General features: G+C 36.5%; 1 protein-coding gene across 1 annotated transcript; it reads right to left on the bottom strand.

Annotated features, from left to right (window-relative positions):
- Positions 1-1,725: 1,725 nt before the first annotated feature.
- On the bottom strand, positions 1,726-2,667 carry LOC118934560 (olfactory receptor 8D2-like). The gene has a single exon (XM_036930169.2). The coding sequence runs from the start codon at positions 2,665-2,667 to the stop codon at positions 1,726-1,728; it is 942 nt and encodes a 313-aa protein (XP_036786064.2).
- Positions 2,668-16,294: the final 13,627 nt, after the last annotated feature.

Here is a 16,294-nt window from a genome sequence, read left to right as displayed (position 1 = left end):
TATGTTTCATTTGCCAGAGAACAAACAGAGTGATTATTTAATTCTCCACTTCTTGTTTCAAACAGTGTGCAACTACAGAGAAGTCCCAAGAACAATGATCACCCATACTTTCTCCATTGGGTTCACCATTGCTAACATTTTGCCTGATTTGTTTTACTGTTCTCTTTCCCCACACCGCACTACATGACACTAACATACATGCACACACACAGTACCATACTATTTCAGAGATGATTATACTCATCATGGCACTTCAGCCTTATATAGTTGATCATCTTCCATATAACCAACTTACAACAATTACATTCAGGTAATTTAACATCGATTCAATTCCATTGATAAATATACAATCTACATTTAAATAGCTTCAATTTCCCCAATAACATGTGCTATAGGTTCTTTTTCTTTGTCTTTTTATCCATACCTAACTAAGCATGACACTTAATTGACATCTCCCTTTAGTGTACATACTCTAGAATCATTCCTCAGCCTTTTTCTGTCTTTTATGACATTGACAGTTTAAAAAATACATGGTTAGCTATTTTAGAGATTATCCCCCAGTTTTGATTTCTCTGATTTTTTCCTCATGATTCAATTCAGGTTAAACATTTTTGACTCATATGGCTACACATGTGATATTGTGCTTTGTTTTTTTTTTTTCAGAAAAATAACACCAGAAGGCACATGATGTCATTTTTGTCCCATCATTCATGTTAGATTTAACCATTCATTAAGATAGTTTGCACAAAATTTTACTAATATAAGTGTGCTTCCTTTTCTTTGTTATTAATAAGTGTTGTGAGACAGGGTACTTTGAGATTGTGGGTCTGTCTTGTCCTTATTCCCCTATAAATCTGTACCTATGGACTTTAGTTTCCATTGAAGATTTATCTGATTCAATTATGTGGTCATTATAATATAATATTGTAATGATATCATTCCTTTTGCACTTACTACCTGATATTTTATGTAAGAAGAGCTTTCCCTTTTCAATTGGTTCTTATTTTATTAGGCTCATTATCATTGTATCAGTAAGAACTCAAAGATTCTCATGAGCCTTCCATTTTGATGTTCAAATTGTTTTAAATTTGTACAGTAGAGTTGTTTACTTTTGACCCATGTCCATAAATATTGGACACTTATTTACCCAATGGGATACTAAGATGTGCTAGGCTAATCTTGAAGTTTAGATACTTCATCATGGAATGCATTTGCCACTTCTCTCTGAAGTTCTGTTTCTTTTAGTGGGGTATACTATTTAGAAAAGATTGTCAGTGGATGATAGGTGTGAGCTGTGTTACTAGGATTTCATTACTTTGAACCCATGCAATGAAAAAAACAAGAGTAATAATCTATCAATCAGATAATGTCACTCTTCTACTCAAACACTTCAGTGGCTTCCCATTCACTTAAAGGAACAGCAAACCATTCAAATTGCCCTTAAATTCATACAGATTTTGCCTCTCTGACTCCAACATCCACAAGAAAGCACTATTTCTTACTCTGATCCTGGCTCACTCTATTTAAAGGACACTCTGTCTAAAGTTCATTCTGTTTGAAATTCACTCATCCAAAAAGGAAGTGAGGGTCACCAAAAATATATCAGACATTTTAATTTAACATGACCCTTGATTTGAAACTAATTAGTTACTCCTAAAATCTGGCAGAAACAAAGCACAAGATTTATGTTTAGAAGTGTTATTTCTTTTTTTTAAATGCAGTTTTCTACATAGACCCAGAAAGTTTCCCTCCTTTCAGAACTTTTTTTAGGGATTCTTTGACATCCTTGTTCCTAAGGCTGTAGATAAGGGGGTTAAGCATGGGAATCACTGTTGTATAAAACACAGAGGCCACCTTCTCCTGCTTGGTGTCACTCTTAGAGGTTTTAAAATACATGAAGATGATGGAGCCATAGAAGACGCAAACAGCTGCAAGGTGTGAGCTGCAGGTACTGAAAGCTTTGGACCTGCCCTCAGCTGAGCGGATGAACAAGATGTTGATAAGGATGAAGGTGTAAGAGATGAAGATGGCGAAAGCGCATGCAAATACATTGACTCCAACCAAAACCATCAGCAAGCGCTCTTTGCTGTAGTCTCTCGAGCAAGATATAGTCAGAAGAGGAAGGATGTCACAGAAGTAATGGTGGATGACATTAGTTCCACAGTAGAGGCACCTAGATATGTAGCCGGTGTGAATCGAGGCTCCAAATATCCCCACTGTATACACACTGGCAACAAGTTGGAAACAGACTCTTTCAGACATGGTGACATTGTAGAGCAAGGGGTTGTAGATGGCGACGTAACGATCATATGCCATGGCGGCCAGCATGTAAGACTCATCAATAACAAGGAAGCAGAAGAAAAACAGCTGGGTCATGCACTCAGGAAAGGAGGTGAAATTCTTCTCTGACACGAAGTTCACCAGCATCTTGGGAATTATAACCGAGGAGTAACAGAGATCTATGAAGGACAAATGACTGAGAAAATAATACATGGGCATTTGAAGCTGATGACTGATCCTGATTAAAAAGATCAAGCCCAGATTTCCCACCACAGAGGCCATGTAGATCGATAGAAAGAGGAAGAAGAGGGGAACCTGGAGTCCTGGCTGGTCTGTTAACCCCTCAAGAATAAACTCAGTGACCAAGGAATGATTTCCTGTTTGCATTCTTCTCCACTTGTGACAGGCTGAGTGGCTCAGGGAAGATGTTCTCATTCGGTGAACATTGACATTTTACAGGATTCAGTCATCAGAGACCTGATTAAAGACATTATATTTAACTTATTATGACACAGAATTTCTGAAAACCAAGAGACAAAATCTACTTGTAACTGAAGCCTTTATCAAGATATTAATGCTTCACTTGGCTTCATGTGATATTTAGAAATGAAAATCATTTTGTCCTCAGAAAGTGAGTTTTGGAAACTCTTATAAATCAAAGATAAGCTTTCAGTTATTCAGTCACCTTTAGGGAGACTGCACGGTGTTATTCTGCTGATTTTCATCTGCAGCCATCCTCACCCGCTTCTGATGCCTGGGAGCTTAACCTCTCCCTACGGCTGTCCCTTGAACGTCCCCACCGGCTTTGACAGCTTCCCTTTGCTCATTCAGACCCTGACTCCAGTCACAACGAACTTGGGTTTCCTCCAAGGTTTCCTTTCCCCTCTCAATTACTGGTTTTTGCCTTGCCTTTTCTATCCTCTACCCAGGTTATGACACAGATAGGAGAGGAATGAAAGTGTGCTGGGGGCAGTGGGGGGAGGGCAGTGGTGGAGGGAGAGCTGGTGCCATGGGCTGTAGTAAGAGGAGAAGAGTGATGACAGGAAGAGCTGGTTTGGGGCATTTATTGGGCATCTATCATGTGCCATGTGTTAAGAAGATTTTATTAAGGATCTGGTTTAATATTCTTATTAACCCTGTGAAACAGATACTGTGTCTTACCTCTATTTTGTAGATTGACTGAGGGACAGAGAAAGAGGTTAAGTAAATGCGTGCCCTACATCACATAACATGTAGGCAGTATTATTGTCACTCTTTTATAAATGAGATTCTGTAAATATTCCAAGTTTACATGACTAGAAGGGTTGGAGCCAGAATTCATGTTCTTGTCTGTTTTGTTACAAGTCAAACAATGTGTCAAGTTAACTGATATTTTTTCCTAAACCTGACCACATTATCATAACTTCTCTGCAGCTTTACTTAATATGCCACTCATTACTCATCATTATTATAAATCTAAATAATAAGTACTGACATACAGTCCAGTGCTATTCCAAATTTGACACATTTCAGATAAATATTAAGACATATATCTGTGTGGGCTGTGACATCAACAAAATACTTTGATCCTTCTTCCTTGACAAACTATTAGATACAGAAATTCTTTAACAACTTGTAGCACAATAGGATCTCTGAGTGATGGTGCCTCTGAGGAGAAGTTTGAGGATCGGGGTGTTTAAGTCTCAAGAAAAATACATTTAATCTCAGTTAGTAGAAATGTTTAATGTAATTCAAGTGCTGAAAGAAGATTCTTATTCCTGAATTACAATCAGGAAAGGAAATCAGGCATAAAACAAATGAATAAAAATGACAGGCAATGCCGGGGGTTCCTGCCTTTCATTTTTAAGATTGGCTTTTGGGAACCCTTGTGAATCCACTCTTGGAAAAGTGTTAAGTGGGGAAAGAGACCATTTTTGACCCTGAATATAGCAGTTTGTGAGGTGGGATAGAAGTAGGAGTTTGAATTTGTATTGCTGGGTTGACCCACTTCTAACTCAGATGTTGGAGAGTAGGTAGATAAAGAGGATTTCCTGGCATAACCCTTTTCCTATTACAGTGTGAATGTGTGTGCAAATGCTCTTTAAATTTCCAAGATCAATATAAATGAGAGATATATTAATATGACTGGACACATCATGGGGAAGCCAAGCGCTTGAGGTCAGAAGATACAGGTATAGAACTAGCGGAAGGGGAAACGTTTCCATGCACTGCGCTCTGTGTCCGCCGGTCAGGAAGCAGACACTGCCCGGCTGTGCAGCCTTGTCCATATAGCATGAGTAGTAAGAATTTTTAACTTCCTTACAAAGCTTGATTACAACTACAGTATCTTATCAATGATAAATAGAATCATTTTATGACTTACCTGAATATTGCCACCAGGGAAGGTGCTGCTGGTCTGCATGATTTTTTATCTTTGGTCTCATATAGTGCATGTGTGCACACACACACTTAGAAGATAATTCTATCAGCAAACACTAATGGGCCAGATTTACTCTGATTCTGGCAAAATTATGGAGTTGAATCTGCATAAAAAATTCAGAGAGTACTGATGAAGAGTAACAGTTTTCGACTGACCAAGCAGAACAAGATAATCTTACTGACCTTAGTCCTCTATCATTAAAGGGAATTTTATTTGGGTGTATTTGTAAACAGACGTCCTCCTTAGGGGCTTGTTGCCTCAGTAGTTGGGCTCTATAGGGAAGAAACAATTACAAATAAATATTTGTTGGCAGTGCAGTGACATTCTTATTGATCCTTGGGGTATTCAAAGAAAACATCAAATTTATTTCCCTGAGTCTTAAGAAGATTAATAATGATTCCATAGTAAATACACAGCTTTTGACACATTAAAATTAAAGTGCTTTATCAAGACTGCAAAACACCATTTTTGTAAGCATTTTATGAATTCTATAATCCAGCCAAATCCATTCCATCATATCCAAACATAGACAAGCTTTTTTATTCCTAACTTATCTGGATGTTTTGGGGGATTATACATCGAGAAAAAGAATAAGTGATCTGTTTCTCGTCTGTGATTTCAGAAAGTGTAAGCTGGGCCCCACAGGATTTTCTTGTAAAGTCACATGTCTATGGAAAGCATATATCCCTACAATTTTCCTGGGCAGACCTGATTTCAAATACATTAATTTTTTCCATTCTAAACCATCATGAACTGTCTGTTCATATCTTTATCAAAATTGTAGATAAAAATCTTTATTGAAGTATAATTGTCCTACAATAAATTGCACGTTTAAAGTGTATAATTAGGTAAATTTGACATATTTACTCATGAAACCATCAGGAAAATTAACCTATCCAACCCCCTTTCTAATCCTTTCCTCTGAGCTTTCTTCCATTGATCCCCAGGCAACCATGAATCCACTTTCTTTCACTGTAGATGAGTCTGCATTTCCTAGAATGCTTTACTTATAGAACCATAAACAGACATGCTTTCCTTGGCTTCTTATATTCAGCATAATTATTTTGAGAATCACTTATGGTTTTGCAAGTATCAAAAATTCTTTTTACCTCTCTCCACTTCATTCTTCTTTTTCTTCTTTTCCTCTTTGCATAAGGATGTTATTTTTTTTAAGAACCATCATATTGCCTTAGAATGAAACTTTGTTGAGATCAACTGACCATCTATGTGTGTGTCTATTTTGGTGCTTTTTATTCTACTCCCTTAATTTACTTGTCTATCTTGATCCCTAAACCACACTGTCTTGTTAATTGTAGCCTCATAATATGTTTTAAAGTTTATAACATAAATTCTTGACTTTTGTTCTTGTTTATCAAAGCTGCTTTTTAAATTCTTGTCATTTTGCATTTCCTCATGAACTGTAGAAAGTTTATCAATCTTCATAAAATGCCTGCTGTGAGTTCGAATGGGATTATACTGAATCTATAAATAAACGTGAGGAAAACTGATGCAGGAACACAATATATTCAGGTTTTCTTTAATTTTTCTCAAAAATATTTTGCTTGTAAAGATTTTACATATATTTTGCCAGATTTATCACTAAGGATTTCATGTTTCATGTTTTTGCAAATGGTATTTTAAAATTTAATTTCCTATTGTTCATTGGTAATATATTGAAAATGATGGATTTTGTATAATTCATCTTGTTTCCTACCATCTCGCTAAACTCAGTTGCTATTTATAGAAGCTTTACTTGTAGATTCCAAACGGTTTTCTATGCAGGCAATAATGTATTACTAAAATGTTGTATTTCTTCCTTTGCGGACTGGATGAACTTTTTAGTATTTTGTTATTGTTGATATTTTGCCTTATTGCCCTGAAGTCTACTTTAACTGATATGAAGACATCCACACTTTATTTTTTAGAAGTAATGTCTGCATGGTATACGTATTTCCATTGTTTTACTTTCACCTACTTACATTACTCTTTTTGAAGCGAGTTTCTTATAGTGTATAGTTGAGCTGTTATTTTAGCCAATCAGTGGATAACTGGTGTATTTAATAATTGATTTTTTTATTTAGTTTACTTTTTTATTTTTATATTTATATGCTTTAATTTAATTTAATGATTAAATAGAATAGTCAGATGTGAAAAAAGAAGAAATTACATCCAACACCACAGAAATTCAAAGAACTATAAGAGAATTCTATGAAAAATTATATGCCAATATATTGATAAAATTTATTGGCAACCTAGATAAAACAGATAAATTACTAGAAACATACAATCTACCAAGACTGACCCAGGAAGAAACCTAATATCTAAACAGAACAATTACTAATAATGACATTGAACTGGTAATAGGAAAACTTCCAACACACCAAAGTCCAGGGATGGAAGGCTTCACAGGTGAATTCTACCAAACATTCAAAGATGAGCTAATACCTATCCTTCTTAAGATACCTGAAAAATAGGAGGGAATACTTTCAAACTCATTCTCTGAGGTCAGTATTACACTAAAACCAAAACCAGAAACATACACTACAGAAAGAAAGAAAATTCATACCAAAATCCCTGATGAGCAAAGATGTAAAATTTCACAACAAAATATTAGCAGACTGAATTCAAAAATAGAGAAACTCATCATGACCAGCAGAGATTTATTCCAGGGATGTCAGGATGGTATAATATCCATAAACCAATCAGTATCATATCCCACATTAACAAAAGGGATAAAAAACAATGATCATCTCAATAGGTGCTGAAAAAGAATTTGACAAATTTCAACATCCATACATGATAACAACTCTCAACAATATGTGTATAGAGGATACATACATCAACATAATAAAGGCTAAATATGACATACCAACAACTAGCATCATAATAAATGGCAAAAAGCTGAAGCTTTTTCACTGAGATCAGGGACAAGACAAGGATGTCCTCTTTTACCACTTTTATTCAACATAGTACTGGAGGTCCTAGCCACAACAAGGAGACAACACCAAGAAATAAAAGGCATCCAAATTCGTAAGGAAGAATTACAACCGTCACTACTTGAAGATGACACGTTATACAAAGAAAACCCAACAACTGCACCAAAAGCTATTAGAATGAATGACTGGATTCAGCCAAGTTGCAGGGTACAAAATTAATACACAGAAATTGGTTGTATTCCTGCATGCTAACAACAAAATAGAAGAAACATCAATCAGGAAAACAAAATCATTTACAATTACAACAAAAGTAATAAAATACCTAGAAATAAAACTAACCAAGGAGGTGAAAGACCTGTTATACTCTGAAAAGTATAAGACACTGGTAAAAGAAGTTGAAGAAGACATAAAGCAATGGAAATCTATCCCATGTTCATGGATAGGAAGAATCCATACTGTTAAAATGGCTATCCTGCCCAAAGTAATTTCACAGATTCATTGCAATCCCTATCAAAACACCAATCATATATTTCAATGCACTAGTGGTAATAATCCTAAAACTTATATGGAACCACAAAAGACCTTGAAAATCCCAAGCAATATTGAGAAAGAAGAACAAAGCTGGGACTATCACACTCCCTGATTTCAAGCTATACTGCAAAACTACAGTGATTAAAACAGGATGGTACTGGCTCAAGAACAGACCCACAGGTCAACAGAAGTGAATAGGGAGCCCAAAAAGAAGTCCATACATATATAGCCCATTAATATATGACAAAGGTGGCTAGAATATAAAATGGGGAAAAGACAGTCTCTTCTATAGACAGTGTTGGGAAAATTTGACAGCTATAAACAAAGGAATTTAACTAGATCACCCTTTTACACCATACTCAAAAGTAAAATCTAAATGTATGAAGACCTAAATGTAAGATGTGAAACCATAAATCTCTTAGAAGGAAACAAAGGCTAGCATCTAATGAACATCACCATGAAAAATTTCTTGGTGGATATATCTCCACAGACAAGGGTAACAAAAGCAAAAATAAACAAGTGGGACTTCACCAGACTTAAAAGGTTGTTCACCACAAAGCAATCCCTCAACAAAACACAAAGGTAATCTACTGTATGGGATGATATATTTGCAAGTGATATATCCAATAGCTGGCTAATACCCAAAATATATAAGGAACTCATATAACTCAACACCAAAACACATTCCAATTTAAAATGGGAAGAGGACCTGAACAGGCATTTTTCTTAAGACAGCATAGAGATGGCCAAAAGACATATGAAAAGATGCTCTACATCACGAATCATTGTGGAAGTGCAAATAAAAACCACAGTTAGGTATCATCTTACACCAGTCAGAATGGCTGCTGTCCAAAAGACAAGAAATAACAAGTGTCAGCAAGGATGCGGAGAAAAGGGAACCCTGCTACACTGTTGGTGAGAATGTGAATTGGTCCAGCCAATGTGGGAAACAATATGAAAGTTCCTTAAACAACTGGAAATAGAAATACCATATGACTGAGCTATTCCACTTCTGGGAATTTACTGGAAGAAAACAAAATCTCTCATTCAGAAGGATATATGCACATCTATGTTCACTGCAGTATTATTTACAATATCCAAGATACGGAAGCAACCCAAATGTCCACTGATAGTTGAATGAATAAAGAAAAGTTGGTACATATACACAATGGGATATTACTCAGGCACAAGAAAGAAAGAAATGTTGCCATTTGCAACAATATAGGTGGACCTAATGGGTATCATGCTAAGTGAAATAAGCCAGGTGGAAAAAGACAAATACCATATGGTTTCACTTACATGTGGAATCTGAGAAGAAAACAACCAAAAATGCAATAGACCCATTCATATGAATAACAGACTAACTCTTGGTTACCATAGGGAAGGAGGTTGGGTGATGGGTGAAATCAGTGAAGGGGATAAAGAGGTAAAAACTGCAAATTGTAAAAGAAGTTACTTATTGGAGTGGAAGTACAACATATAGAATATAACCTATAATACTTAATATCCTGGTATTGGTAACAGGGGGAACTACACTTACCTTGGGAAGCATCTAGTAATGCATGTAATTATCAAGTCAGTATGTTGTACTTCTGAAACCAATATAATATTGCATATCAACTTTATTCCAATAAAAATTAATAAACACTAAGTGTTGACAGGTATTTTTCTGTTATTAAGATGATCACATAGTTTTATTACTCATTTGATATGGTGAATTATATTTATTGATATTTATCTGGATATTTTTGTGGAGCAGAAAGAGAGAGCCCCTCAAATTGTTATAATAACATTGATATCACAACAAAAAGAGGATCATATGATAAAGGAGTATTAACATGTTTGCAAGGGTCTGAAATTTACTCTCATTGTTATGCTACAGAAATATTTGAATTGCCTAACATTATGGCACAAAGTAGGAAGTTGGGATTTGAACAGGTGGCCTAAACTTCATTCATTACACAAAAGGATATTTTAATTAGATTCATTCCAGAAACAAGTTTATTTCAGACCCTGTGTATCTTTATTGAGTTTATGACAGAAAACGGGTAGACTGTTATTATTATTATTCTTGTTAACTTTTTAATTAAGCTTTTATTGATATACACTCTTATGAAGGTTTCACATGAAAACACAATGTGGTTACTACATTTACCCATATTATAAAGTCCCCACCCATAACCCAAAGCATTCACTGTCCAGCAGTCAAGTAAGATGCCACAGATTCACGATTTGCCTTCTCTATGCTACACTGTTTCCCTGTGACCCCCCACACCATGTGTACTAAACATAATGCCCCTCAATCCCCTTCTCCCCCTTCCCTACCCACTGTCCCATGCCCCTCCCCTTTTATAACAACTAGTTCTCTCTTGGAGTCTCTGTGTCTGCTGCTATTTTGTTCCTTCAGTTTTGCTTCATTGTTATGCTCCACAAACGAGGGGACTCATTTGGCACTTGTCTTTCTCTGCCTGCCTTATGTCACTGAGCATATCCTTCAGCTCCATCCATGTTGCTGCAAATGGTAGGATTTGTTTCTTTCTTATGGCTGAATAGTATTCCATTGTGTATACATACCACATCTTCTTTATCCATTCATCTACTGATGGACACTTAGGTTGCTCCCATTTCTTGGCTATTGGAAATAGTGCTGTGGTAAACATAAGGGTGCATATATCTTTTTGAATCTGTGATCCAGTTTTCTTAGGGTAAATTCCTAGGAGTGGAATTCCTTGGTCAAATGGTATTTCTATTATGAGTTCTTTTTTTTTTTTTTTGAGAGGGCATCTCTCATATTTATTGATCAAATGGTTGTTAACAACAATACAATTCTGTATAGGGGAGTCAATGCTCAATGCACAATCATTAATCCACCCCAAGCCTAATTCTCTTCAGTCTCCAATCTTCTGAAGCATAATGAACAAGTTCTTACATGGTGAGCAAATTCTTACATAGTGAATAAGTTCTTACATGGTGAAGAGTACAAGGGCAGTCATCACAGAAACTTTCGGTTTTGATCACGCATTATGAACTACAAACAATCAGGTCAGATATGAATATTCGTTTGATTTTTATACTTGATTTATATGTGGATCCCACATTTCTCCCTTTATTATTATTTTTATTATTGTTTTTAATAAAATGCTGAAGTGGTAGGTAGATGCAAGATAAAGGTAGAAAACATAGTTTAGTGTTGTAAGAGGGCAAATGTAGATGATCAGGTGTGTGCCTGTAGACTAAATATTAATCCAAGCTAGACAAGGGCAACGAAACATCCATGGATGGAGAAGATTTCTCTCAAAACAGGGGGGTGAGGTTCTAAGCCTCACCTCTGTTGATCCCCAATTTCTCACCTGATGGCCCCCGTGCAACTGTGCCTGTCTTACGTTGTTCCTCCCTTGAGGAATCTTACCCGTCTCTGGCTAACCAGTCATCTTCCGGGGCCATACAGGGAAATGTAAAGTTGGTAAGTGAGAGAGAAACCATGTTGTTTGAAAAGGTTAGCTTTTTACTTCTTTGCAGATTTATGCCCTGTTTCTTCTATGCCCAGCATTTGTCTTGAGGTATCTTTACCACTTGGAGGAATTATGATACTCGGTAAATTCGATATGAGGCACGAATTCTATTTAAGGGTTGTAATTAGGAAGGAAGAAGAAAAGCTATAGAAGTAGCAGACAGAAGAAAACATGGGAAGATTGAATATTTCTTTGACGTACCTTCTTGTAGAGTAACTTAAACATATATAGGTTCTAAACTACTAATTAAATTGTGCACACACGTTAACATAATAGGAATACAGTTACATAACCAAAGCAGATCTATAATTACCAGCCATCCCCAGTGAAACCAGGAAAACCAGTTAGACAGCCTAGGCATTTGTGAAAATTTATCTATGATATGATGGATATTGTCCAACTGTACTTGAACAGTCTGAGAGAAATCAGACAAATTAAAACAACCCATTCCTGGGAACTGTTCACATCCCACATGTTCTTTTAACATTAGATAGTCTGTAGTTGTAAGATCTTGGAGCGCTACAACTTGCACTTCTCCTAATACTTGGTTGAGTTCCAACAGTATAGTTCCAGTAAAATTTGTTGTTTTACTGTATGCACAGGCCAGCTTAGATATCTCCTTCTTCATTCCCATGGAAAGTCCAGGAACCGGTGGGATGAGTGCATCTACAGCTGTAGCAGCGCCTGGATCTTTGTTGAGGTTATTTGATGATCATCTTCTGGTATGACTCTCCTAGAGAGTGCTGATGTAGGAAGTTCTTATTCATATCGTATCTTAGTTCATTTTCTGGGTAGCCAAATTAGGCTTTTATCCTCTGTATAAACACAAACAGACCCTTTGCCCACACTTTGATATGCCCTTTATACCATTGTGTAGAACTCATTGGAGGTCACCACACAGGAACTGCTTTTCTTTTTTTTTTTTAAGAGAAAGGAATATTATCTGAAAAATGTACCTTCATAGCCGATCATCTGACACACTTTAAGTGATCAAAATTAAGGATATTTAAAGCATGCATTAATCGTTGTTTTGCAGTTAGTTTTATCCTATCAGGGAGTAATCCCCCTTTTCTTCCTTTCTTTTTTTTTGTTATCATTAATCTACACTTACATGAAGAATATTATGTTTACTAGGCTCTCCCCTATACCAGGCCCCCCTATAAATCCCTTTACAGTCACTGTCAGTCAGCATAGCTATATGTTGTAGAATCACTACTTGTCTTCTCTGTGTTGTACAGCCCTCCCCTTTCTCCCACCACCCCCATGCATGCTGATCTTAATACCCCCCTTCTTATTCCCCCCCCTTATCCCTCCCTACCCACCCATCCTCCCCAGTCCCTTTCCCTTTGGTACCATATACTCCATTCTTGGGTTCTGTGTTTCCACTGATCTTTTGTTCCTTCAGTTTTTCCTTTGTTCTTATACTCCATAGATGAGTGAAATCATTTTTTATTTCTCTTTCTCCACTTGGCTTATTTCACTGAGCATAATACCCTCCAGCTCCATCCATGTTGCTGCAAATGGCAGGATTTGCCCTCTTCTTATGGCTGAGTAGTATTCCATTGTGTATATGTACCACATCTTCTTTATCCATTCATCTACCGATGGACATTTAGGTTGCTTCCAAATCTTGGCTTTTGGAAATAGTGCTGCGATAAAAATAGGGGTGCATCTGTCTTTCTCAAACTTGATTGCTGCATTCTTAGGGTATATTCCTAGGAGTGGAATTCCTGGGTCAAATGGTAAGTCTGTTTTGAGCATTTTGAGGTACCTCCATACTGGTTTCCACAATGGTTGAACTTATTTACATTCCCACCAGCAGTGTAGGAGGGTTCCCCTTTCTCCACAGCCTCGCCAACATTTGTTGTTGTTTGTCTTTTGGATGGCAGCCATCCTTACTGGTATGAGGTGATACCTCATTGTAGTTTTAATTTGCATTTCTCTGATAATTAGTGATGTGGAGCATCTTTTCATGTGTCTGTTGTCCATTTGTATTTCTTTTTTGGAGAACTGTCTGTTCAGTTCCTCTGCCCAATTTTTAATTGGATTATTTGATTTTTGTTTGCTGAGGCATGTGAGCACTTTACATATTTTGGACGTCAAGCCTTTATAGGATCTGTCACTTACAAATATATTCTCCCATACTGTAGGGTTCCTTTTTGTTCTATTGATCGTGTCTTTTGCTGTAAAGAAGCTTTTCAGCTTAATATAGTCCCACTTGTTCATTTTTGCTGTTGTTTTCCTTGCCCGGGGAGATATTTTCAAGAAGAGGTCACTCATGTTTGTGTCTAATAGGTTTTTGCCTATGTTGTTTTCTAAGAGTTTTATGGTTTCATGACTTACATTCAGGTCTTTGATCCATTTTGAATTTACTTTTGTGTGTGGGTTTAAACAATGGTCCAGTTTCATTCTCCTACATGTAGCTGTCCAGTTTTGCCAGCACCATGTGTTGAAGAGACTGTCATTTCGCCATTGTATGTCCATGGCTCCTTTATCAAATATTAATTGACCATATATGTTTGGGTTAATGTCTGGAGTCTCTAGTCTGTTCCACTGGTCTGTGGCTCTGTTCTTGTGCCAGTACCATATTGTCTTGATTACTATGGCTTTATAGTAGAGCTTGAAGTTGGGGAGTGAGATCCCCCCCCACTTTATTCTTCTTTCTCAGGATTGCTTTGGTTATTCGGGCTCTTTGGTGTTTCCATATGAATTTTTGAATTATTTGTTCCAGTTCATTGAGGAATGTTGCTGGTAGTTTGATAGGGATTGCATCAAATTTGTATATTGCTTTGGGCAGGATGGCCATTTTGATGATATTAATTATTCCTAGCCACGAGCATGGGATGAGATTCCATTTGTAAGTGTCCCCTTTAATTTCTCTTAAGAGTGACTTGTAGTTTTCAGAGTATAAGTCTTTCACTTCTTTAGTTAGGTTTATTCCTAGGTATTTTATTCTTTTTGATGAAATTGTGAATGGAGTTGTTTTCCTGATTTCTCTTTCTGTTGGTTCATTGTTAGTGTATAGGAAAGCCACAGATTTCTGTGTGTTGATTTTGTATCCTGCAACTTTGCTGTATTTCGATATCAGTTCTAGTAGTTTTGGGGTGGAGTCTTTAGGGTTTTTTATGCTCAATATCATGTCATCTGCAAATAGTGACAGTTTGACTTCTTCTTTACCAATCTGGATTCCTTGTATTTCTTTATTTTGTCTGATTGCCGTGGCTAGGACCTCCAGTACTATGTTAAATAACAGTGGGAAGAGTGGTCATCTGTGCCTTGTTCCCGATCTCAGAAGAAAAGCTTTCAGCTTCTTGCTGTTCAGTATAATGTTGGCTGTGGGTTTATGATATATGGCCTTTATTATGTTGAGGTACTTGCCCTCTGTACCCATTTTTCTGAGAGTTTTTATCATGAATGGATGTTGAATTTTGTCAAATGCGTTTTCAGCATCTATGGAGATGATCATGTGGTTTTTGTCTGTCTTTTTATTGATGTGGTGATTGATGTTGATGGATTTTCGAATGTTGTACCATCCTTGCATCCCTGGGATGAATCCAACTTGGTCGTGGTGTACGATCCTTTTGATGTATTTTTGAATTCTGTTTGCCAATATTTTGTTGAGTATTTTTGCATCTACATTCATCAGGGATATTGGTCTGTCATTTTCTTTTTTGGTGGGGTCTTTGCCTGGTTTTGGTATTAGGGTGATGTTAGCTTCATAGAATGAGTTTGGGAGTATTCCCTCCTCTTCTATTTTTTGGAGAACTTTAAGGAGAATGGGTATTATGTCTTCCCTGTATGTCTGATAAAATTCCGAGGTGAATCCATCTGGCCCGGGGGTTTTGTTCTTTGGTAGTTTTTTGATTACCGCTTCAATTTCATTGCTGGTAATTGGTCTGTTTAGATTTTCTGTTTCTTTCTGGGTCAGTCTTGGAAGGTTGTATTTTTCTAGGAAGTTGTCCATTTCTCCTAGATTTCCCAGCTTGTTAGCATATAGGTTTTCATAGTAGTCTCTAATAATTCTTTGTATTTCTGCAGGGTCCGTCGTGATTTTTCCTTTCTCATTTCTGATACTGTTGATTTGTGTTGACTCTCTTTTCCTCTTAATAAGTCTGGCTAGAGTCTTGTATATTTTGTTTATTTTCTCAAAGGACCAGCTCTTGGTTTCATTGATTTTTTTCTATTGTTTTATTCTTCAAAATTTTATTTCTTTTCTGATCTTTATTATGTCCCTCCTTCTTCTGACCTTAGGCCTCATTTGTTCTTCTTTTTCCAATTTCGATAACTTGACATTAGATCATTCACTGGGGATTGTTCTTCCTTCTTTAAATATGCCTGGATTGCTATATACTTTCCTCTTAAGACTGCTTTTGCTGTGTCCCACAGAAGTTGGGGTTTTGTGTTGTTGTTGTCATTTGTTTCCATGTATTGCTGGATCTCCATTTTGATTTGGTCATTGATCCATTGATTATTTAGGAGTGTGTTGTTAAGCCTCCATGTGTTTGTGAGCCTTTTTGCTTTCTTTGAACAGTTTATTTCTAGTTTTATGCCTTTGTGGTCTTAAAAATTTGTTGGTAGGATTTCAATATTTTGGAATTTACTGAGGCTCTTTTAGT

The sequence above is a fragment of the Manis pentadactyla genome, chromosome 13 (genome assembly GCF_030020395.1).
Source record: "Manis pentadactyla isolate mManPen7 chromosome 13, mManPen7.hap1, whole genome shotgun sequence".
Taxonomy (NCBI): Eukaryota; Metazoa; Chordata; class Mammalia; order Pholidota; family Manidae; genus Manis; species Manis pentadactyla.
The sequence above is the reverse complement of the archived record's forward strand: the minus strand, read 5'-3'. Positions and strand labels throughout refer to the sequence as shown.

Excerpts from the sequence above, each read along its gene's own strand:
- LOC118934560 (XM_036930169.2), bottom strand. The coding sequence starts at position 2,667 with ATGCAAACAGGAAATCATTCCTTGGTCACTGAGTTTATTCTTGAGGGG.